This window comes from Peromyscus eremicus, chromosome 8b (genome assembly GCF_949786415.1).
Source record: "Peromyscus eremicus chromosome 8b, PerEre_H2_v1, whole genome shotgun sequence".
Taxonomy (NCBI): domain Eukaryota; kingdom Metazoa; phylum Chordata; class Mammalia; order Rodentia; family Cricetidae; genus Peromyscus; species Peromyscus eremicus.
In genome coordinates this window covers 25208648-25235295 of record NC_081424.1, presented here as the reverse complement: position 1 = coordinate 25235295, position 26648 = coordinate 25208648, and the positions used below count along the sequence as shown (strand labels likewise).

Here is a 26648-nt window from a genome sequence, read left to right as displayed (position 1 = left end):
TATGTATATATATATATATATGTGTGTGTGTGTGTGTGTGTGTGTGTGTGTGTGTGTGTGTGTGTATTTATTTATTTATTTTGCAATACAATTCAGTTCTACATATCAGCCATGGATTCCCTTGTTCTCCCCCCTCCCGCTCCCCTCACCTTCCCCCCAGCCCACCCCCCATTCCCGCCTCCTCCAGGGCAAAGCCTCCCCCCGGACAGAGATCAACCTGGTAGACTCAGTCCAGGCAGGTCCAGTCCCCTCCTCCCAGGCCGAGCCAAGCGATCCTGCATAGGCCCCAGGTTTCAAACAGCCAACTCATGCAATGAGCACAGGACCCAGTCCCACTGCCTGGATGCCTCCCAAACAGATCAAGGCAATCAACTGTCTCACCCACTCAGAGGGCCTGATCCGGTTGGGGACCCCTCAGCCATTGGTTCATAGGAAGAAGCAAAGTGCTAGAGAGGCCCACAGAAATCCACAAAGATACCCCCACAACAGACTGTTGGCAATGGTCGAGAGACAGCCCAAACTGACCTACTCTGGTGATAGGATGTCCAAACACCCTAATTGTCCTGCTAGAAACCCCATCCAACTACTGAGGGATCTGGATGCAGAGATCCATGACTAGGCCCCGGGTGGATCTCTGGGAGTCCAATTAGCAAGAAAGAGGAGGGTTTATATGAGCGAGAATTGTTGAGACCAAGGTTGGATAAAGCACAGGGACAAATAGCCAAACGAATAAATAATATATTTTAAGTGTATCTATTTTGTTGCTATTTTAAATATATCTGATGCAATTTAAATTAAAAAAATCATGTTGGGGATCAATTTCAGGCATTCAAATATGGTAGTTCAACCACTGAGATACACTGTTCTGCCCAGTAGTGTGATTTGAACCTTATAATCTTTTATTTAAAACACAAGTATAGAGCTCACTCACCTCAGTCAGCCCTCTCAGCCTATATACATCCCTTGAAACTCACCTGACACACATGTAGACCCAGGGTGGCCTAGTTCTTCCTCAATTTCCATCCTCAGCCATTCCTCACAGCCCATCTCCATTCTCTTGTTACTCTCTACCTTCTGCAAACCTACTCTCTTCCAGGGACCCCACAGCCACCACACTTCATGGGGACTCAGATGGACTATCTGTGCCCTCCTTCGCCTTCTCCACCCTTGTCTCTCTAGGATACGTCTTGTCTTTCTGCCACTGCACACCTCAGCCCCTCATTCTAGCTCATTTCCATTCCTTTAGGACCTTCTGCCATCTGTGGCCAAACTTGGGGAACCCTCAGTTCTGCCTCTGCCATGCTCCATGGAGCTGAACCCTGAATTCTACTTACGAGACCTTTGGAGTCTGTTCCCTTCACCCACCTGCTTGTTTATCACCCACCTCTCCCACTGGACTGATGTGGGACTGCTTAGAGTCTGAATCTGGAGTTCTAACCAGATCTCTGGATCTGAAACCAGTCAGAGTATGAACCCTAAAACCTATACTGAAATTCAAGCTCCATTCTGTTGGTCCACAACTTGATAGATTGGGGTAACAGTGATAAAATCTGAACACCCACCTAACAAAGACAAGACCAGATGTCCACACTAAGAAACCACAAACCTCATAACTCCTGATGGCCAGACCCCATCCCTAAAATACAAACATGAACAACTAAGACAATATACCTCATACAGAGACCAACACCTCTATTGTTATTTTTCTGGAGAAAAGCAGTTTAGCTGAAGCACAAGACAAGGACTTCAAAACAACAACTATGCATATGTTCAGGGATCTTAAAGAGGATATGAATATATGCCCCCCAAAAGACCATGAAAACATGAACAGTTGAATAAAATAATGAAAGCTATTCAAGTTATGAAAATAAAATTTGACAAGAAATAGAACTCCTAAAAGAAAAGTCAAACTTAAATAAAATGCAAAATGAAAAACTCGGAAAGAAAAAAAAAAACTCAAAGGAAAACCTCAGAACAGATTAAATGAAGTGGAAGAGAGAATTTCAGGTCTTGAAGACAAGGTAGAAGAAATGGATAGCTTAGTAAAAAAATGTTAAAGCTAAAAAAAGCCAGCCATAAACACCCAGAAAATCTAGGACACTATGAAAAGACCAAACCTATGAATAATAGATACAGAGGAAGGATAAGAAACCCACATCAAATATACAGAAATTATTTTTAACAAAATCACGGAATAAAACTTCCCCAATCTAAAGAAACCTATGAAGATGTGAGAACACAAAGTAGACAGAATAAGAAAAGAATCCCCTGTAACACATAATAATCAAAATAAACGTTCAGAATAAAGAAAGAATACTAAAAGATGCATGGAAAAAAGACTAACCCATATAGAAGAACAGGCTCAACAGAATACACTTGACTTTTCAATGGAAACTTTTAAATCCAGAAAAACCTACACAGATGTTATACAAGCTCTGAAAAGATTGGAAATGCCAGCCTAGACTACTAGTACCTAGTAAAAGTCATAATCAAAAAAAAAATACTTCATGATGAAAAATATATATATAACCAACTTCTATCTATGAACCCAGCCCTACTAGAAGGAAAATTTGGGTCTGAAGAGAAAGTTAAATATACTAAAGAGGACACAGGAATAAACTCCAGAACAGTCAACCAAAAGAAGTATAAAACAATAATAAAAACAATAAAACTACAACAAAATAACAGGAATTAATAAACACTGCTTAACAATAATGCTCAATATTAAAAGTTACAATTCCCATAATGAAAAGACATAGACTAGCAGATTTGATTAGAAAACAGGCTTCATCTTTCTGCTGCTTCCAAGAAATACATATCACTAGCCTTGATAGTTGACAGACACTATAGATAGGACAGATACTATTTTAGGGGAAGAGGATAGAAATGGTAGTCCAAGCAAATAAAACAAGAGGCAAGTAGGCATAGCTACTTTAATATCTGACAAATAGTCTTCAAACAAAAATGAGTCAGGAGAGATAGAAATGGCCACTACATACTCATTAAAGGAAACAAAACAAAACAAAACAAAACACCAAGAGGACATTACAGTTCTAAACACTATGCATCAAATGCAAGGACAACCAATTTCATGAAGAAATACTGCCGCAGCTAAAATCAAATATTGACCCAAACATAGTGGTAGTAGGTGACTTCAATACCTCTAACTCATTAATAATAGTCCCATCCATCCAAAACCTAAAGAAACTTTGGAGTTAAATAATATCATAGTCAAATGGAATCTAACAGGCATCTAAAGATCATTCCTCTCAAACACTAAAAAATGTATTTTCTTCTCATTACCCCTTGGGAATTTCTCCAAAACTGACCACATATTAAGACACAAAGCAAATCTTAATAAATCTAGGGAAATTGAAATAATGCCCTCCATCCACCTGTCTACCATGGATTAAAGCTGAATATGAACAAAAATAAAAACAAGAGAAAGTACATAAACTCGTGGAAGCTAAATAACTTACTATTGAATGAAAATTGGATCAAGAAGAAGTCAAGAAGGAAATAACAACCTTTTAGGAATGAATGAAAATGAAAACACAACATTAGAAGACACAATGAATGCAATTCTAAGAGAAAAGTTAATAGCATTAAGCACCTACATTGAAAAATAACCTGGAGAGATCTGTTAATAACATAATGATGCATGTGAAGACTTTAGAAAAACAAGGAGAAATAACACTCCAAAATAATAAATAGGAAGAAATATCCAAACTAAGGCCTGAAACTAATGAAATAGAAACAACAACAACAATAAAAAACAATACAAAGAATAAATGAAATAAGGTGGTTCTTTGAAAGAAATCCAGAAGATTGAGAAAATTTAACCAAGGAGGTCAAAAGAGAGAGAAGATTCAAAGCAACACAATTAGAGATAAAAGGGAGAAAGTACAGAAGACACCAAGGAAATTCAGATATGCGTAAGGGTGTACTTTATGAGATAAAAACCCAAAGAGTGCAGTATTGTCACACTGCAAATAGTCCCATGCAGCCAAAACCTAAACAAACTTTGGAGTTAAATAATATCATAGTCAAATGGAACCCAACAGGCATCTAAAGATCATTCCTCTCAAACACTAAAAAATGTATTTTGGCAGGGACCGGCCGCTCTCTAATTAGATTTAAAGCCCACTTAATATGACAGAAATCACTCCTGGTATTGGAAAGCTAGCCACCAACCCAGCATTAGTAAAGTCATGGACCTTCGAGGAGAACCTACAAATGCCATTTTACTAAACTAGCATCATCTCTAACTCCTTTATAAACATTTGTCCTTATACTCACAGGTAAGTGTAGTTCTCAACCCTCATTAAGGAGACTTCTTTTTGGAACAGACAGAGACCATTACAGACAACCACCACAAGTCAAAATGCAGAGATGTGGAGCTCAGTCCCAAATGATAAATCCATAACACAAGTCCTATATCTAAGGCTCGGGAATCATTGCAGAAGTGAAAGAGGAATGATTGTAAGAGCTGGAGAAACAGATAGATTACTGTGAGATTGTGTCTCCTGGAAATAGCAGAAGCTACACCCACGAGGCCTTGCCAACAAGGCTGACTAAACATGATCTGAGCAAGGACAACACCAACAGATGTACTAAAGCAGAACGTGGAAGGTCATCAGGCCTCAACTCTAGAGAAAGAACTACAGGCAACTACAGAATGCTTAGAGTAGGAGGCATAGTTTTCCTCAGGAAAGAGAATACTCATTGGTTATACAATACCAAATGGTCAGCTATGAAAATATGTGTATAAAAGTAATATGACATTGCTGTGGGATGTTCTGTATGGCAAATATGTTAATAAATAAAACAGATTGGCCAGTAGCCAGACAGGAAGTATAGGTGGGACTAACAGAGAGGAGAGAGAAAAAGGAGAGGAAGGCAGAGGGGAGGAGACACCAGCTGCCGTTCAGGGAGCATCATGTAGAGGCAACAGGTAAAGCCACGGAACATATGGCAACATATAGATAAACAGAAATGGGATTAGTATAAGAGTAAGAGCTAGACAATGGTAGGCCTGAGCTAATGGCCGAGCAGTTTAAATAATATAAGAGTCTCTGTGTTTATTTTATAAGTGAGCTCCGGGACTGGCGGGACTTGGCAGGAGCTGGAGAGAAATTCTCGAGCTACATGACATAGACTGACAAGCTTGCATTTATATATTTTTGAATGCACACACACACACACACACACACACACACACACACACACACTCACACACGCATGCACAAACTGAAGAAAAGAGCCTATGAGTTTGAAAAAAACAAGACAGCAAATGTGTCAGGGCATAAGAATGGGAGATTTTGGAGGAAGGAAAGGGAAGGGGGAAATGATGTAATTATATTATAATCCCCCCAAATCAAATTATTATTATTATTATTATTATTTTGGTTTTTTGAGACAGGGTTTCTCTGTGTAGTTTTGGTGACTGTCCTGGATCTTCCTCTGTAGACCAGGCTGGCCTCAAACTCACAGAGATCTGCCTGGCTCTGCCTCCTGAGTGCTGGGATTAAAGGCGTGCACCACCACCGCCCAGCTCCTCAAATTATTTAAACACACAAAAAAAAATCTGTATTCTACCAAACTGGAAAAACTAAAATAAATGAGTGCAATTCTTGATACAATCAAACACCAAAGTTAAATCAAGGTGAAATAAACAATTTAAACAGACCTACAATCCCTAGTAAAACATTTGCAGCAATTTAAAAATCTCTCAATTAAAAAATGTGCCCAGGGACACAAAAATGCATCTCAGAATCCTACCAGGCCTTCAAAAAAGAATTAAGACCAATACTCTTCAAATTATTCTGCAAAAAAGGAAACTGAGGGAACATTTCCATTTTTAAGAAATTGTTATTATTCTGATACTAAACCCCAAGAAAGACCCAACAAAAAGAAAATTAAAAACCATTATTCTTTATGAACAGAGATGCAAAAATTTATAATAAAATATTTGCAAACTAAATTTAAGAACATATCAAAAAGATTATCCACCATTATCAATTTGGCTTCATCTCAGAGATTCGAGATGGTTCTACATACATAAATCAATAAATGTAATCCACCATATAAACAGATTAAAAACAGAAATCACATGATCATCTCTTAGAAGCAGAAAAAGGCCTTTGACAAAATATAACATCTCTTCAGGATGTTGCTGGACTTTATCCTAACCCTAAAGGCAACCTGCAACAAGCCCATGTCCAACATCATTCTAAAGGAAGAGAAACAATTTCCAAGCATTTCCACTAAAATCAGGAACAAGACAAAGATGTCCTCTCTTTTTGTATCTATTCAATATAATACGCAGAGTCTTAGCTAGAAAAACAAAACAAAACTAAACTAAACAACAACTGAAGGAGGACAAAGGGATACAAATAGAAGTCCAAGCATTCTTATTTGCAAATTATATGATTTTATACATAAGAGACTCTAAAGACTCCATTAGGAAACTTCTACAGCTGATTAATGATTTCAGCAAAGTAGCAAGATACAAAATTAACACACACACAAACAAAAACAAAACAAACAAAACAAAACAAAACAAAAAACCAATTAGCCTCCTCAAATGTAAATGACAAACACACAGAGAAAGAAATCTTTCATAGTAGCTCCAAAAAATATCTTGGGATAACTCTAACAAAGCAAGTGGAACACTTGTATGCTAAAACCTTTAAGACATTGAAGAAAGAAATTGAAGAAGACATTTAAAGTTGAAAAGATCTCACAAGTTAATGGTGCAGTAGTATTAATATTTTGAAAATGGTGATCTTACCAAATGCAAGCTATAGATTCAGTACAGTCTCCACCAAAATTCTAAAACAGTTTTTCACAGAAATTGAAAAAAACAATTTTAAACTTCACATAGAAACACAAAATACATAGGATAGCTCAAACAATTATCAGCGATAAAGGAACTGCTGGCTGTACCACCATCCCAGTTTTCAAGTGTATTACAAAATTATAATAATAAAACAGCCTTGTATTGTCATAAAATAGACATTTTTATCAATGAAATAGAATTGAAGACCCAGACATAATTCCACACACCTACAAATTCCTGGTTTTTGAACAGAAGCCATAAAAAAAAATATACGTTGGAGGACATATAGCATCTTCTACAAAATGGTGCTTGTCAAAGTGAATAGCTTATATAGAAGAATAAAAATAGATTCATATCTATCACTCCACACAAACTCAGTCCAAATGGACCAAGGACCTCAATATAAAACAAGATACCCTGGACTGAGGAAGAGAAAGTAGGGGATACCCTTGGATTCATTGGCACAGGAAAGTACTTCCTGATAGTAAAGGCTGTAAGACGAACAATTAATGAATAGGACTTCCTGAAACTTAAAAGTTTCTTCCAGCAAAGGACACCATCATCATTCTGGCAAAGAGATAGCCCATGGAATGGGAAAAATTCTTTACCAATTATACATCCAACAGAGGGTTAGTATACAGAATATACAAAGGACTAATTAAATAAACATATGAAAAAACCCTCAAAAAAACCAAAACTCCTGAACATGAAGAATACAAATTACCCAATTAAAAATGTGGTCTAGAATTTAACAGAGAGTTTTTAAAAGATAAAACACAAATGGCAGAGAAACACTTAAAATGTTCAATGTCCTTAAACCATCTGCAAATTCAAGCTCATTTAAGATTTCAGCTTACTCCAGTTAGAATGGCCAAGATTAATAAAACAGCAGATGCTGGTGAAGACGTGGGGGAAGGAGATCACTTACTCATTGCTTATGGGAATGAAAACTTGTAAAGCCACTGTGGAAGTATACATGCGCTTCCTGAAAAAGCTGAAATAGAAGGACAGCAAGATCCAGATACACCACTCTTGAGCATTTACCCAAAGGAATCCACCACTTACTGCAGAGATACTAGTTATTCATTGCTGAAATATTCATATTCATAAAAGATGGAAATCAGAAATGGCCTAGATGTCTGTCAACTGATGAATGGGTAATGGAATTGTGTATTTACACAAGGAATATTATTCAACTATTAAGAACAATGAAATTTGTAGGTAATTGATGAAGTTAGAAACGATGATCCTGAGTGAAGTAACCCAGACCCAAAAAGAAAAATATTTCATGTTTTTTTTTCTTATAGATGAATATTAGTTTTTAAGCTTTAGTTATGGGTGGCTTATTCACAATATCCATAGAGATTATTAGATGGTTAGTAAGGGACTAGGCAGGATAAATTTATCAAGGAAGGGTAAATGGAATATAGTGTTATAAAGGAATAAAGGGGAAACAAGAATAGAAGGATTAAATGGGGGTGATGGTGGACAAGAAAGCAGGACAGAAGAGAAAATATGGGGAAGGATAAGCAACACTAAAGGCCTTTTTGAAGGGTCACATGGAAACCTACTCCTGTAGAATCTTCCTAATATGTATGTATGTATGTATGTATGTATGTATGTATGTGTGTGTATGTATGTATGTATATACATACATATATATGTATATATATATTTATATAATTTAGATGAAGGTACCATATAATGGAGGAGACAATTCCCGAATTAGACACCATGTGCCACTGAATAAACCCCCCAGTGTCAGGGATGGGTCACATCATTTATAGTTGTTGGCCAAAGAGGATCTTCTAGAACATTTTAAGCTACTGCCAACGCTATTGGTACTCCCCACAACCTGACAGTCAGATCCCATTGCTGAAGGAAAGACTGTAAGAACCAGAGGTGTTGGACAGCTTCAAGGAAACAGTATTTTCCAGACAAATTAAGCTTATGCAGTTTCAAACTCACCATGATCAACAACATGCACAAACCCAGCTGCACAAGTCTGTCAGACAAAATCCCAGCACAGAAAAAGGAAAATAGGCACAAAGTCCCACCAAAAAGCTATGTGTGGCTTACAGCTGCTGAGAGGGGGGGAAATTCAGTTTTCATCAGTGGAGTGACTCCGAGTATATCCACCATACGCAAAGGCAGGCCTCATGCTCAGCCGCAGTTGACCAACACAGAATGAACCACAAAATGAATTCCATGTTTGTTTGTTTGTTTTGTGCTTTGTTTTTGCTTTTTGGTGTGTATGTGTGTGTGTGTGTGTGTGTGTGTGTGTGTGTGTGTGTGTGTACACATGCACGAGCGCAAGTGTGTGTCCTTTTGTTCCAAGAACATTAAGTTGGATGGGTGGGCAGATACAGAAGATCTGAAGGAGGGGAGAGAATATGATCAAAATATATTGTGTGAAAAATGAAAAACAAAGCCCAGGTTTTTCTGAAGGGATCTTAAGTTCTATAGAGTTCTTTTTGATCTTACAGTCCCACCTCACTACTTTCATAGAATTTTGTTCTAATGAAATGTATTTATTTATTTGATTTTCATTTGCCCATTATCTCATAATACTTTGCATTGAATTAACATACATATTCATAATTTGTCTTATACATTATATTAACATGCATAAATTTAAATGTGACTTTTTCTTTGAGTTCATAAGAACTAAATGTTGAAATGTATTTGCATTTGAGTTATAGTCATAGTTATAATTTTATACAACTGATCAAAACAGTGCAGTCTATAATAAACAGATACAAGTTATTAAGTGCAAATTAAATTTTTATTTGAAACGCATTTGCTATTAGTACTAAAATGAGACAGCTCAGCATGATTCATATTTTAGTATATTGTTTACTTGTAAGCACTGAAAAATCTTGTTCTTAAATATCAAAGTAGTGAGTACATTTTGTATGACGATGTTACCCAATTTTAATGACTTATTCTAAGCTGCATGCCACAATTTACACATTCTCTTTCACTAAAATCGTTTCAAATAACCTGCCAACTGGCAAATCTATTAGGTTTTCCTTCTACTTTAATGAAAGCAAAGAACTGGAAATTGCTCAATTTGCAACAATTTCTGGGAAATGTATCAAAAACATGACAAAGATCTAATGAACAACTATTAATCATACCCCAGAATCTCTTAAAGGTACCGACACTGATTAAATTAAAATGTTTGCAAAATGTTGAAAGATTATTGACTTTACATTTGTGTCTTTTTATATAATATAATGTTTTGTTAATTTAAAATGTCATGTGCTCTGGTTTATCTTTATCAAACTACAGCACTACAGACATGCTTAGTTTAGTTTATAAAACTTGTGAAATAAAAAATATAATATAAATAGATAGATAATTTTTCACTCTGAAACACATCAGACAAATCAAATTTACTCTTTGTATCAGTAAATCTGTTTACATAGGTGTTAGGCTCACAACTGTAATCCTGGTACTTGGGAGGCTGAGGTAGGTGGATGGCCTTGGAATCTAAGGCCCTCCTGGGCTATAGAGTGAGACTCTGTTTCAAAATAAAATTTAAAAAAAAGGAAAAAGAAAAGAAGGAAAAGGTCTGTCTTATTTTTCCACTGAAATAAGTATAAAAATGGATATCCCCATGACAAGTATATGACTTCTGAATAGAGCAGTAGCTGAGAACCAGAGCATCCCATTTCCCCAGTCATCCCTTTTAAGCCAATCTCATGACACTACACAATTCATAGTAATGTCCTACTTGTATAAAGGTGAGGACCCAAATCTTTAACAATCCAATCAATGTAAAGAAGTGTTTCCAGATTAAAGGAGACATAAGGAACGACATATACAATAATAACCCCATTCACCTGTGGGTACTCTACCCATTAGCAAAATGCCAGTTCTCACAAAGCATTCCAGCACGAAGTGTAGAAATCTTGGGTGAAGTATTATAAAAACTGTAAACTAGGCATGACTGAATACAATAAATGCCAAATCCAAATTATTAACCTAAATCATGGGAATATCTGCGATTCATTGGTCTGAAAGAACATATTTCCTTTATTACTTCTTATTTAACTATCATCTGTTGGATAATGATTTCATGCACACAGCAAAGTACAGAGTTTTATGAACAGGGAAGATGTGTGACTGAAGGGTGGAAGACTTGACAACTGCTGTGTTTTAAGCTGAGAGCCACACACCAGCATGAAAGCTTTTCCTAAAGTCTTTACGAATCCCTGCCAATTTGTGTATGGTTTCTAAGCCACCTCTAAAGACTGTGGGAAATACAAGGCTTATTTACATTTTTACCAATATCCTCTGCTCATCTCCTAAAAGAATATTAATCAAGCTGCTATGAATTTAGAAGTGTGTCGGATGTAAAGGAAATAGAGGAAAACAAAGGCAAGCAGTTTTGGTTGGTGAGGTTTACATTAAATTTAGGAATATTGATTCTCTGGATGTGGCTAAAGGAAAAAAAGGTGGTTAACTGGCCTTGTTTTCCAATGAATTTCTTTTTAAATTCTAACATAATTTCAATAAATATAGTTACTTAAGCTACTACAATATTGTGTATGTTATAATTTTTTAGCCACGGTGTTGCTTACAGGAGTGAAGCTAATGTGAACGTAATGAATATGAGGCTCATAGACACCAACTCCTCTCCCACATGGGAGATGTAGCTAATCAATCATAGGATTCTTTGCCCAGACAGACTCTGGAGTTTTGGACTTCAAGTATCCATTACTCATCAGTTGGTAACAGCATTCATGTTGAAGGTTATTTCTTTTCCTTGCTGTTGGAGCATGGCCACTGTCCTTTAACCAACTACATAGGTGAACAAAGGCTTTTAACCTGTTCTGCTACCTTGAGGGACTGTTGCACGGTCAAAAGCATAGATTTTTGGGAGTGTGCTTTCTAATCTTTGCAATATCGGTCACACACTGCTTAAGGAATTCTATAAGTCTGTCTGTAACATGAAAACATCATTCTCCAGTTGATCTCCGTCTTGCTCTTCCCACACATACTTAATGTGTTTTGCAAATGCGGGGCTTTGAAAAACATTTTTTTTGTTTTATTAAAACTGCACACACCTGTATGCCTTTTGAATGCAACAGAGGTGGAGGAAGCTGGAAGACTGGCATCTGGCTCATCATTAGGATTTTCTGCTTAGCTGGAGGCTGTGTGATTAGTAGCCCCTCTTCTCAATTATAGGGGTATTATACTTGTCTTCCTTTGGCCGTAGATGGGAGATATCTATGTGTGGAATGCAAATTTGGGTTTTGTGAATGCTCCTTCCAAAATTAGCCAGGAGCTGATTGGCGGAAATCACAATGGGGTAACAAGCATTTGAGGGTTCAGGAATCTGTGAAAGAAAGGCTGAGCCATGTCAGAGTAAAAGCCAGAGGGATCTGGAATTAATTAAGAGCAATAACTGGGAGAGCAGTCATTCACAGAAGCAGCTTTGAGCCAGCCATCCTGGAAGCCAGCTTTAAAGACGGACGCAAACAAGAGTAAGCACTTCGCTGACTTTGCCGAATGCGGGATGTGCCCCATTTTGCCACAAAGATTGTGCCCTAAATTGCACAAAATACATTCTCACTGCATCTCCAATGCTTTCTACTGGCACGAGGTTTGCACCATCGTGAATCTATTTCCATTTTTGTTGTGACATCCTCAAGTATAGCAATCTAGATCTCTCTGTTTTTCCTGAAGCCGATAGGGCCAAGTACCAGGAACTGTTTATTACACTGAGTAGAACTGAATATTTGATTATCTGAAGGATGATATGGGTGATTCAGAGGGCAGGAACGGATATTCAAGATAGCATTTTTTTTTCTCTTTATTGTTGTTTCAAGAGTGATCATAATGACCACAGGAAAATGTGTTCTTAAGGTAGAGAAATTTGTTCAAGACAAGCCCTTAGGGGAACAACAGGCACTTTTTAGCCCAAATGAACAACAGCAAGCCCAAAGGCAGACAGTATATAGAACTTAATTATGTGCTTCCTAACCATGCTCACCTAGGCCACAGTCAGCACTGCAAAACAAACGTTGCTATCCTCAAAGGAGGAACGAGTTAAAAGGACAGGTGAAGTCCCCACTTCTCCATTCTGGAGTTGATGCAGAGAGGCGAAATGAGAAGCCAGTCACGTCAGCTCTTAAAGATGTTCCATCTTCTCTACACTGTGTGTACAGTGCACTGTGCGTGTGTGCTGTACTGTGTGTGCTGTACTGTGTGTACTGTGTGCACTGTGCACGGTGTACTGTGTATACTGTGCATTGTGTGTACTGTGTACTGTGTGCGCTGTGCACGGTGTATACTGTGCCCTGTGTTTACTGTGCACTGAGTCATTAAAGGTTGGTTTTACTGTGTAATATATTTTTCTTCGGCTAGTATGTCACCCTTAACATATGCATCTATATCCCAATTTATTTCTATAGAAATTCCCTGTGTGCCAAAATCTTACATGGGGTTTAATAAAACTGTAGCTGTAGTTACATACACACACAACACAAATTCAAATAGCTTTCTAAAAGTGATCATTATAACTATCCATGCACATAAATCACATCTGCATATCGTCTTTGAGACATAGGTGGAAGTTTGCCAAATTGTAGGCTCAGTAAAAGATGATGAGATGTTTTGCACAGAAGGTGTATTTTGTTTAAGTCCCCTCTCTACTGTGTCTGTGTGAAGATATTTATCTGTCTGTTAATTTCAGAAGTATTTTACTTTTCTCAGGCAAAGCTACTTGAATAGACTTTGATGAATGAAGTGACCATGGAAGTCATCATAGCCAGTTTACCTCTTCCTCCCAGTAAACAAAATAAACAGTTTCCAGGTTTGAAACTGTCACAAAAGACTTTCTTCACTGAAGATGTGTCTTTGGTTAGACAAATCAAAGGCGAAGCACTCTACGCCTCTGTTACCCAGAACACTGTCTGCTTAACTTCGCTGAATCTCTGCCTAGGTTGATCTGGTTTGTCTTTGAGGACAGGATCCCTGAAAGCCAGGACGCCTGAAGATCAAAAGTCCTTTGTGATGCATCTTAGAAAAAAACTGTTTGAATATATGATGACTGCCAGAGTGACTACCTGATAACTCTAACTTGAATGTAATCTAGCTGCATTCTAAGTACACACACCTTGGTGCCATCATAGTTGACATTTCCATGATTAGAACACAAAGCCACTTAAAAGGAGATAATAATAATAACAATAACAATAATAATAATAATCTATGCTTATCCTCAGAGAAGACATGTATATTCCTCTCCTGACTCCCATCTTCACTTTCTTTATTCTGTATCAATAATCTCCTCAACCTTCAGTGATTCAATAGCTGACTTGTAAGTCCCATCTCATGCTGCTTCTGTGGTTTTTCAGAGAAGGAACCTTCCTTCATTGCTCAGACAGTGCAGTGTCTTAGCGACTGGTTCGACAACACCAAGAGAGGAAAGGGCTCATCTAATTCGGGTTTAAAAAATGGTAATACTTCAAGGAAGAACACAGTTCAGATTTCTAGACATCAGCCTTGTCTGCAAAGATTTGTAGTTCTTCCTTTGGGACTAGGAGACAGTGAACTGCAACAATGACCCCTTCCTTCAGATTAGGGGTATGCCAATATGATTCTCCACACCTATTTTGATCTCAGGCACAGTAATTCATGACCACTGGGCTGGAGGTGGCTCCATTAGCCTTGTTTATTATGTGACAACTGAAGCCTCCAACAGAAACTCAAGCTGACATACACAGAAAGTGTCTGTGTTTGGTTTTGTGTTTGATTTTTGAGATATCGTTTATGGACATAGCTCAGAGCTGCCTTGAACTCAAAAATCCTGCATCAACCTCCTAAGTATGCAGACTACATCCACATTCTACAATCCTTGGCTAACAATAAGTTTTTAAATTTTTCATTACAGAGGTTTATAAAATGTTTACTAGCACAATACATTCAGACTATCTTAAAAATAGATATCACAATATCTTTTTGTTTTGCTTTGTTTTTTGTTTCTTTGTTTTTTTTTTGTTTGTCTTTTGAGACAGGGTGTCTCTGTGTGGCCCTGGCTGTACTAGAATTTGCTCTGTAGACCAGGCTAGTCTTGAACTCACAGAGATCCACCTGCCTCTGCCTCCTGAGTGCTGGGAATAAAGGCGTGCGCCACCATGCTCAGCTACAATAAATATCTTATCTCATGGTAAAAAGAGTTTTTCCTTAAATCTAGAGACATTGATACCATTTTACATATAACTTATTGTTTCTTATTATTCAATTGTGAGTTAATATTACCCTCAAAGTAATTAGCTGAAGAAAGAGTTAAACAACAAATTTTATTTGTTGCTAATAATTTTAAGGTTGTAAACATTGATTACAAGTGTATATGGAATGTAAAGAATATATATATTTTTATTTTATAATTTTATAAATTATATATATATATTTATTTCTAGGTGCTCACATAAACACATGAGTGTAGTGGGTAGCTGCTCCAGCTTTGACCAGGAAGAACCCCCATGGAGGCTTCCGGTAACTATCACACCTATGAGGCAGGGCCGAGACAGGAGTGCTTAAGACCTGAGATCCGGATGTGCTGGTTATCTTGATTCCTGGATCCTGGACACTGAAGGTAGACCAAGCAGAGTTCTTCAGAGAACACCCCTGGACCCAGGAGGTAGACCAAGCAGAGTTCTTCAGAGAACACCCCTGGATTGCACTTCACCTTTCTCGGACCCTGTAACTTATCCCTTTACTTGTAAGTTACCCCACAAAATAAACCTCCCATTTAACTACGTGGAGTTGCCTTAATACTTCCACCAATACGTGAGTTCATGTATAACAAAGCTGTAAACTTTCTAAATCTCACAGAATTACACAGTTAGGTTTCCTAAGTTTCTTCAGGAAAAGCTATTTTTTTATTTGTATCTTTATCCTAATAGTTTAAATAATTCATTTGTATGACATAAGCAGTTGTGACACTAATTTGACATTTGTGACTTCATCGCCTCCTGATAAAATGAGGGTCCTTTATTGTCACAACATAAAATACGGGGGCATGAAAGTCTAGAGGTAGACTCTAGAGGAAGTATGAATTGCTCTGAAAAAGGAGGGAGTATAAAAAGTGACAGACCTGTGAAATCTTGGAGAATGAAGAGGACAGGCAAACACAAGAAAGAATTTTTACTAACAGTTCAGCCAAAAGAAACATCCAGAGGGGGAAAAAAATACGTATTCAAATCTTTCTTCTTGGGTAGGAAGAATGTAAGATGTAAAAACCTCCCTTGACAATCTTAAGAAAAGTTTACCACCAATGAAAATAATCAAATCTTTATGGGTTGGATGATATCAAGGGGTCTTTGTCAATTGCTGATGAAAAGCAGCATACACAAGTTTGGAAAGACTTGATTTAACCCAGCAAATTCCTATTGTAAGTGACATTAATTGGAAAAGCCAAAAACCACACACATTTAACACAGAGTCGATGTGCACTGAGTTTGGCCAGAAATAAATAATTCCAGAAGCACTAGAGTGGTTAGCTGTCAACACTTACTGCGAGGATGATCTGGAGGGAACTATGAGCCACTTCTATGTATTGGTACTCCAGAAAACACCCTGAGACAGTGATGTATCGATGGTCTTCTGGGGCCCAGTCTGGAGCTGGCGTCACAGATGTCACCATACATCCTGGTCCATTCTCCATCCACCAAGATCGGTGCATTGAAATATTAAATGTCAGGATAAGGTCTGTTTCCTGCAAGAAGGCAATTTGTAAGGATGAGAAAAACTATAAATATTAGTTTATTTGGGATGGACTTATGTTTCCTGTTTGAAAATGTAGGTCTCTCCCCATCTCCAAGTAGTGTATGTTATAGGCACTTAAAGAAACAATTAAGTAATTATGTGTATATAGATTATACTTTTGAAGGTTTGACTGCCATAATACTATCAGTTAAAATATTTTTTCAGAAAAATTACTAATCATTTACATTAATTGTAGTGTTGAAGAGTCCCTTTTGAGACTTGAAACTTCATGAGACCAGTGATTTAAACTATATAATTGTGTGAAATTAGTGTTATTATAAATCTGATTCATTTCTTTTCTCTCCAAATATTTATTTTTCACACATTTTAGTTTCAAACTGAATCTCAATTTGACTACATTTACGTTAGTGTTGAGACTAATGGTAGGATTTTTTTTTTTTTTTTAGAACTTTCCATAGTACAACACACTATTACTTGGTTTTCCCTTTCTACTAAAGTTGGTCCTGTCTGTCCACATGGAATTGGTTCCAGGACCCTGCAGACGTCAAAATTCGAAGAAGCCCATGTCCTTTATATTAAAAGGCAGCTGCCTGAATAAACTGCATAGTCTTTGAGTTTAGAGGGGAAATTGTTTCAGCAAATCATTATCTTCAATCTTGTTAACTTCCATGTGAATTTGTTCATAACATTTTTCTTAGAAAATATCAGCAAATTCTTACAGGATAGAGATTATAAACTCACAGCTCTTTGGATGAATTGGATGGTATACAATGTAATTGATTGATTATACACACTGACAAGAAGGTATCAATGGCAATCAAACATAAAGAAGGTACAGAGAATGCATCAAACACCTTCCATTTCTCAAAATCATGAGGGATGACCAATGTGGAAACTGTATTACTTCAATGTAGGTGGTATGGAGCTATGGGATAATAGGAGCAAACTGCTATCACTCCAGAATGAGTTGCTCATCAAGGTTTTGTAACCTTGAGCCACTGACTCATGCTGAAAACACTAAGGATTAAGTTATAGCTGAAGAACCCATACACTGTAGAGAGGATCCCATTGGAGAAACATGTGCTATGGTGTAACTGTCTTCCCCATATTAATCAGGTAAAGATGGAAGAGAGTAATCCTTCTTCCGTGGAAACTTGGAGACAAAGAGCTGGTGGCTACTGACTCAGACTTAATAAGTCTCCAAATAAAGCTTACAGCTAAAGCCATCTGCTAAGCGACCAAACAAAAAATGGTGATGGTTTTGGGAAATAAGTATATTGCTACAGAAGACAGGTTCAAAGTAAAGAACTTTGGGAGAAATTTGTGGTCCACCATGAGAGAGTTTAACTGTGGCTGTTTCCCACGGCTTTCCAAGAATAGAAGTTCTGTTAGCAAGGCAATAACAGCTGAATATTTCCTGCCTCATATTCCCAGGTTTTAAAGAAAGAAAAGTAATGCAAAAAAGTAGAGCAGGGAAACCGACAGTCATGTGCCTGCTGCTGAGCCACTTAATGTAAGACACTTTCTGAAGTGTCCAACAATTTACCTTGAACAAGTCAGTTTGATAATCCTCCAAAAGTCTTGTTGGTGCCTATATAGCTTCCCTGTCCCCTTAACTCTTCTCATTTGCTATTCAGGCCTGAAGGAGTGGGAACAATAATTGCTAATTAGGAAATGCATGGTTATGAAAGACAGAAGGCCACACACACACACACACACACACACACACACACACACACACAGGCCTTTCCTATGGAGTGGGGGTTAACTTTGAGTGAAACTTGAACATCTTACTCCAGGGCTAGAAAGCAACTTTTGTTTTGTTTTGAAACAACTTCTCACTGTGTACCTCTGGCTGGCCTGGGGTTGGATATATACCCCAGACCTGGCTGAGACCATACAGAGATCTACCTGCCTCTTTCTCCAAGTGCTGAGATTAAAGATGTGCACCACCGGCTCTGACCAGCTACTTCCACTTTTAAAAGTGACCATTTAGGAAATGATAGTCACTTCAGATGAGTTCTTATTTCAAAGAAACAGGAAATCTGTCACGTCTTTGATCTGGTTGCAACTGAGTCAGAATCTGAACAATGGGTAGGTTTTCAGGGTCAGCTATAAGAGAAAAGAATAATGTTCTCTGCTTCTTTCTCAGTAGTCCTCATTTAATATTTAGTTACCAAAGAAAGCTACAGGGATCACCAGTGATAAGGAGGACAAAAGAAAACAGCTTAAAAACGGCAATTAGAGCAAGATCAAGATGTGAGGGAAACCAGTCTACACAGTCCAGAAAGAACACAGCCTGGTCTCTAATAGCTAGTACTCTTAGTGCAGTTAGCTCAGGATCTCAGTAGTCCTCCTCTTCTCACAGGAAATCATTCTTAGACTCAAGGCTCCGTCTGAAAGGATGGTGGAGACGATTTTACAAAACTGAAATATTGGCTATTTGCATTATTGCTCTTCATCTTTTGGGGCAAGACTTACTTCTCATATAAAAACTTAACAAAAATTAGCAAACAATCATGCATTAGTTTGTCAGGATGATCATTGTTTTCACATAGGAACTAGGGCCCAGACCACAATGCTGAGAATCTGGTCATTGGCTATCTCATTAAGCACGAGGCTGTCAGTACTTCTGCTGTGAAACCCCTTCTCCCTTGGAAACTCTCAGCACATCAGTGTAATTGGTCTCCACAGCTTCCAAAAGACCTACACTAAGGCATTGACATAAGCAGAGTTTATGTATAGTAGAGTTCCTAGGATCAGCAGCATTAATTTATCAGTTTGTATTCTAAATACTAATATAAATGGAGGGGAGGAGAGATTTGTCATGATCACCTATACATCATTAAAACATAGCTAAAAATATAAGAGGCAATGGATGTAATAGATGAAGGCATCTAGAAAGCCAAAACATGAATGTAGTTGAAAGGTTTCTCAGGTTCCGCCCAGCCCCATGGTCTTGTAGTCACTTATAAAATAATCATTCAGAGGCTTAATATTATTTATAAACTATATGGTCTATTGCAGACCTCTTGCTAGCTAGCTCTTACATCTTAAATTAACCCATTTCTATTAAACTATGTTTTGCCATGGGTTCCATGGCTTTATCTGTGGCCCATTACATGTTGCTCCTTGGGCGACTGGCTCACGTCTCCCCAGACTCTGCCTTTCTCTTTATTTTAAAAAGAGATTGCATTTATAATCAACCCCCTTTAAATAAAAATAAACATTTATAAACAGTATTTTGGGAATTTGGGCTTAGCTTCTCATACTACTTCCAACTGTTTGAAGGCAGAGCAGAGAAGGCATATAGGTGTGAGTACACAGGAAGTATCCAGTATCCCTCTTTTTAGCTGAGGATATCTAGTGGTAAGAATGTGGCTGGCTTCTTTCTACTTCCCTGATCTCTCTGATCTCTCAGTTTTTACCCCAATATCTGGCTCCGTTTTTTTTTATATTAATAAGACCGTTTAGCAATTTGTCTTACACATAAATATCTCAGTTCACTCAGTCCAACATGTTGGCAATAAGGGAATCAAAACAAGCCCTATCAATCAGACACTATTCTAGAAACTTTATCTCTCTGTCTGTCTGTACATGTGTATAGGAGTATGGATGAAGAGGTCAAAGGAGCCAGTTCTCACCTTCCAGGATGTGATCTCCCGGGATCAAACCCACCTTATCATTCTTGGAAACATGTACCTTTATCTGCTGTGCTATCTCACTGGTGAAATTTAACCCTTTATTTCCTAGTATCATGGCATTAAAAGACAATCTTAACATATGTTCAATATAAATGCAATATATTTGAATGGTACCTTTGATTTCTCCCCAAATTTAAAAGTGTTTTACCTGAGATAGGGGGTTAGGTTAGACTGAGTGGCAAGAAAGTCTTCCTCCCCTTTTTGTATAGACTATAGGAATCAAATATAGGCTCTTACTCATGCTTATAAGGCAAGCACTTTATCAACTGAGACATTTTGTTAGCCTAGTTCTTTCTAGTAAAAAACCTGCACTATTGTAGTGGAGTATTATAAACAACATGACTTCAGGAATTGAGAAATTTATTGTTGTGTTGTTCCAGAGGCTTGAAGTCTGCTCTCAAGGTGCAGTCAATGTGGTTTCTTCTAAGCAACAAGGGACAGTATTTGCCCAAGCCTTTGGTGACATAATGGTTGTATTTGGCACTCTTTGGCTCCCAAAGTGTAACCATGATCTCTGCTCTCATTTCTCAGAATATCTATCTCATGGACTGTGTTCAAATACTCCCTCTATACAAGCAATTCATTCCTATTTAGTTAAAACTCCATGGACCAAAATAATGTTAACTGGTTATACCTAATTACTGTGTTTCCAAATAAATTCAAATTTGCTGGTACAGGGAGTTGGGATTTCAACATACAAATTTGGAAGGGACACAGTTCAACCTCTAATGCAAAAGTCTGATAGCTAAGAATTATCAGAATGAGACTGCATGGATGACAGGTACTACATTTTACTTTTTTTTGTATTACCTATTTTATTTCCCACTATTAACATGTAGATAAAAAAACATACTTCTCATAAAATTAATAATCAAAATAGCATTATTAGTGCATAGTTTCTGCCATTTCCAAGTATCCTATTGAAAAACAATCATATTCATTTGTTTGGAATTGTTTTTTAAGGTATTTATTTTCATTTTATACATATTATGCCATATTTATAGTATTATATCATCATTAAACTATTTATCCATATATTCCTCTAGAAGGTATGAATGAGAAAGCTTGGGTCATGGACTTCTCTATTTTTGACAATTCTGCATAATTTTCTCTAAAATTTGATTAAATCAATAGTATAAAATTTATGACCACATAAATATTTTTATGGCTAAGCTGAGTTTTGAATTATGAGAGCAATTTCTTTCTTATATAACATTTCTTCCTGGAGTTAATAATTCCTTCCCATCAAAAAACATACTTTATGTTTTTGAAGTACTTTAAGTTCAGAGAAAAATTGAGCTGAAAGTGTACTTCTCCCCTCTCAAATGCATAATCTTCCTCCTATGAACATTCTAGGCCAGAATGTTAGATTTGTTGCAGTTGGTGAACCTATATTGAACATTATTATCATGCAAAGTTCATATTTTTCATTGTGTTCACTCTTGATATATAGTCTCTGGCCTTAGAAAATGAGCAGTGACATGAACCTGCCATCTCAGTATCATAGAATCATTTCCTTGCCTTGGCATTTCCCTGTGCCTCACATATCGTCCCTGTCACCTTCCTAACCGATGGAAGCTGTGTTCAGTTTCATTTCTTGAAGATTTCAGCATCACTGTCATCACACTCTATGTGGATTTTTCAGATTGGTTTCTTTCACTTAATAGTACACATTTGAGTTTGTTCTTTCATGCCCTAGTAGCTGATGCCTTAATATTAAATAGGGTTTTTACTGTCTGGGCATATCACAGTTATTTTATCTATTCCTTCCACTGAGGGATTTCTTGACTGACTTAGAGTTTGGGCAGCTTTGAATAAGTTGTTATAAATATCCATTGTGCAGGATTAATGTGGACAAAAGATTTGAACTATTTGAGTAAATACTAGAAAGTGTTATTGCTGGGTTATATGGTAAAGGCATATGTACTTTTGCAAGAAACTGCCACATTGTCTTCCAAGTGGCTGGACTATCTTGAAATCTCCTGAGCAGTGAATGCTGATTCCTGTCGCTCCAGATTCTTATCAGCATTGAGTGCTGCCATTTTTCTAGATTTTGGTTGTTTTATATGTGCGTGCCCACTCGTTCTATCTCCACTTGCCAAAATGACTGTTCTTTCCATTACATATTCTCTATTCCTGTGTCAAAATCAAACGCCATTTTTATCCAAGTCTATTTTAGGCAGTCTGTTCCATTCCACTGATTTGTCCATGTATTCTTTCATTAATACTGCACTTTCTTGATCAATGTAGCATTGTAATAAACCCTGAATTCAGAACGGGTTAATCTTCAAATTCTATCATTTTTCTTAAATAATGTATTACTTTTTCTGGATATTTTGCCTCTCAGGATAAATTTTAGAATTAATTTGTTAATAGCCACAAAATAACATTTAGAATGTTGAGAGCTTTGAATCTGTGGGTTGAGTTAGGAAGAACTGACATCTAAACACATTGAATCTTTGTAGCAATGAACATGGTTTACCTTTTCAATTACTTAGTTCTCTATGTTTTCTACCAATTCTGCGATTTTCCTCATATTTACCTTGTATACACTTTGTTACATTTTTCTTACAGCTTACTGTGGTACTACTGTAAATTTCATTTTGCCTTTTACTTCACATTTTGTATGTTCCTTGTTGATATATAGGAAATGAAGTGATTTTTATGTGTTTTCTGGCAAGAATTTTATAGCTGTATAGTGCTAGGATTTTTTTTATTACCTTTTCTTGATTTTATGTGAGGATAATCATGTCACCTGTGAACAAAGACAATGTTATTGCTGCCTTCTCACTCTGTGTAGCTTTACTACATATTAATCATTAATAATTTAATTAGAAGTTCCACTATGATGCTGAGAAGTGTGAACTAAAGCCTGAGAAGTAGCTGCACCCACAAGGCTGATTGACTGGTTAGAACTACAGTGATTGCAGAGGGTTGGAATGCTGCAGGTTCAAGGTCTAACACAAATTATATTGGGTTGTCTTTAACCTCTTGAATAACCATGTATTGACCACTCTATATATTACCCATCATCCTCATGATTATTAAAGTAATTCTTTTTGGAATGTATAAACAGGGCTTCTAGTTTTCACCAACCCAAAAGCTAAGAATTTTATCCAGGTAGTGTCCAATGCTTACAGCAAAGATTTGTGGGTTCTTTTTTCTTCTTTTCTGTAACTTGCCTACCTGATATACATACTAATGTATTTGCAATGGATCTTGATCTATGAATTTCTTTACTCTGTTACTATAGAATCTTCATTAACCTGTTACAGCGTTGGAACATGGAATATGTGGTAATCTAAATCTATAGTCCCAGTCCGTGGTCACTCAAAATATTCTGCCTCTTATCCCCGTTGGAGAGGTCTATATTTTTCATATTGTCAGCATGAATGGTCAAGGGACCTTGGCTTCTATTTGGTCTGAGAGGGAAGGTTCTAATTCTTGTTGCCATAGAAACTACCTCATAGCCAAATTTCCCTGAAATGAATCATGGAATGGTATGCTTCATTCTTCTGTCTCAATTCCTTTAGGAAGCCTTCTCGATAAGCACACTGACATGACGTATTATGCTCAATCATTTTAACTATTGAATCAGCATTACATTACTAAGATAATTTACTCTTGATCATGGTATATAATTGTTTTTATTTATCATTAGAATTGATTTGTCAGTATTTCGTTGTGGATCTTTGTAGCTATGTTGACATGGTAGCTCTTTCTTCCAATGTCTTTGAATTTGGAGTTGAGGTGATGTTAGTTAGCCTTATAAAATGAAGGAGAAAGGTATGTTCTCTGATTCTGCCTTCTGCAAGAGGTGAAACCTAATTGTTATACATTCTTCCTTAAATATTTGGATAAATTTACCAGTGATCCCATTAGGGCTTGGTGTTCATTGTCTTGAGAAGCTGTTATTGATTTAATTTTCTTTAATAGATGTAGGACTACTGAAGTTCTTTATCATTTAGTGAGTTTATCTTAGCAATTGAATTTGTGGATGCAGAATTATTAATAATATTATATTATGGTCTCTATGTTTGTTGTCCATAGATGATTTATAGTAATATTCCTGTTCATTTTTCATATTAGCATTCGTTTTCTCTCATGCTCTCTCTCATTCTTTTATGTACTCAGACACATATCATACACACACACACACGTTATATAGAGGTTTACTGATTACTTTTCAAAGATCCAATTATTCATTGTATTGTTTTCTCTGTGGATTTCTTGTTTTTTTTTCTTAACATCATTGATTTCTCTTCTAATTAAAAAATTCTTTTTTTTTTAATCTTGGAATTAATTTGCTCTTCCTTTACTGATGTGCTAAATAAAAAGCTTAGGGTATTGACTTGAGGTCTTCCTTCATGGCATTCAGTGTTACAAATTTCTTCATAAGTACTGATTTTCCTGCCTCTCATATATTTTTGTAAGTTTTGTTTTCACCTTCATTTATTTAAAATATTTTAATTTATATATATATATATAATATATAATGCATATAATATATATATAGTGTTGATCTATGAATTTTTTAACATGTATGGTTTAATCTCCAAATACTTTGGGATTTCATTGTTTCCTTTCTTTTGTCAATCCCATCATATATTTTGGTATATTCAAAAGTCTATCTATTGTCCAGTGCCAAATGGTTATCCCTGAAAATATATACACAATAACATTACATGGACTGAGCATAACATTATATGATCCAAGCAGGTTATATATATATATATATATATATATATATATATATATATATATATATATATATATATATAATTATATATAATATGTAGCTGTACATAATTATGAATATATATTATGTAACTGTACATAATCATGTATATATATATATATATATATATATATATATATATGTTATAACTGTAAAACGAATCTTAAAATTTTGGAGCCAGTTATTAGGGTGCATGCTGAAAGACCAGAGAAGCAGAACAAGCCACAGCTAACTTTACCTTGCCAACTTCTCAGCCAATCCTCTTTCCTTAAACTGGAAGCCTCTGTGTCCTCATCCAAATGGATCTTAGTTGAATTGCTGCTAAAAGCCTCAAAGCTTAAAAGCCTCTAGTTCCTGGTCCTCACTGAGCCTTATACACCTTTCTACTTCCGGCCATCACTTCCTGGGATTAAAGGCATGTGTCTTTCCCAAGCAAGACATGAGATCTCAAGTGCTGGGATTAAAGGTGTGTCACCATGCCTCGCTGTTTCCAGTGTGGCCTTGAACTCACAGAGATCCAGATGGATCTCTACCTCCGGAATGCTAGGATTAAAGGCATGTGCTACCACTGCCTAACCTCTATGTTTAATATAATGGCTGTTCTGTTCTCTGACCCCTAGGTAAGTTTATTGGAGTGCACAATCTATCAACCACTTGTAACATACAATTTCATTGATTTCTCTTCTAATTAAAAAATTCTTTTGTTCTTATATTGGTATTAATTTTCTCTTCCTTTACTGAGGTGCTAAATAAGAAGCTTAGGGTGTTGACTTGCGGTCTTTCTTCATAGTATTCATTGTTATAAATTTCCTCGTTAGTAGTAATATATATTATATAAGAATACACATTATATATAATATATACATTATATGCATTCAATAACAATTAGTGAAAAAAAGGTCATGAATTTGAAGTAGAGCAGGTAGGCATATGTGGAAGATTTTGCAGGGAGAAAAGGAAAGGAAGAAATATTGTAATTATCTTATAATCCCCAAAATAAAATTTATATATATAAATAAATTTTATATAAATTTATATATATGTATATATATATCTTCAAAAAATCTACCTTTGCTTAGTAGTTCTTTTAAACTATTCAATAGAATTGTAAAGACTAATTAAAAATTAATTTCTCCATGATATCCCATTTAGAATAATTCCATTTTATTTTCATATATGAGCTCTTTTGCCAGAGGCCTATGACAATGAATAACCCTGGCTTCAGATTCTTTTAGGCTCCATACCATTTTTTAATGCATATATGTTTATTATTATTTTGAATGAGATTAATATTGTAGGAATGGTCTATATATGTATTTTCTTTTTTTAATAACTGAAATTATAACTGTAACATTTATCCTTTGTCTTCCTTCCTTACAAAATCTACAATATACCCTTCCCTGCTTTCTTTCAAATTCGTGCCCTCTTCTTTCATTAATTGTTATTACATGAATTTATGTTTATGTAGATACATATAGAGTCCTAAATATAACCTCAGCATTATATACAATGTTACTTGTATGCATGTTTTCAGGGATGACTGTTTGGCATCTGTCTTAGTTCTGGTTTTTATTGCTATGAAGAGATACCATGAGCACAGCATCTCTTATAAAGGAAAAAC

At 36.3% G+C, this 26648-nt stretch overlaps 1 protein-coding gene across 1 annotated transcript in view; it reads right to left on the bottom strand.

Annotated features, from left to right (window-relative positions):
- The window catches only part of Nkain2 (sodium/potassium transporting ATPase interacting 2), a 594649-nt gene that overhangs the window by 184200 nt on the left and 383801 nt on the right, over positions 1 to 26648 (bottom strand). The window contains exon 4 of the mRNA XM_059272973.1: positions 16374 to 16574. Coding sequence (XP_059128956.1) covers positions 16374 to 16574 — 201 coding nt within the window. The remainder of the gene's footprint in view (positions 1 to 16373; positions 16575 to 26648) is intronic.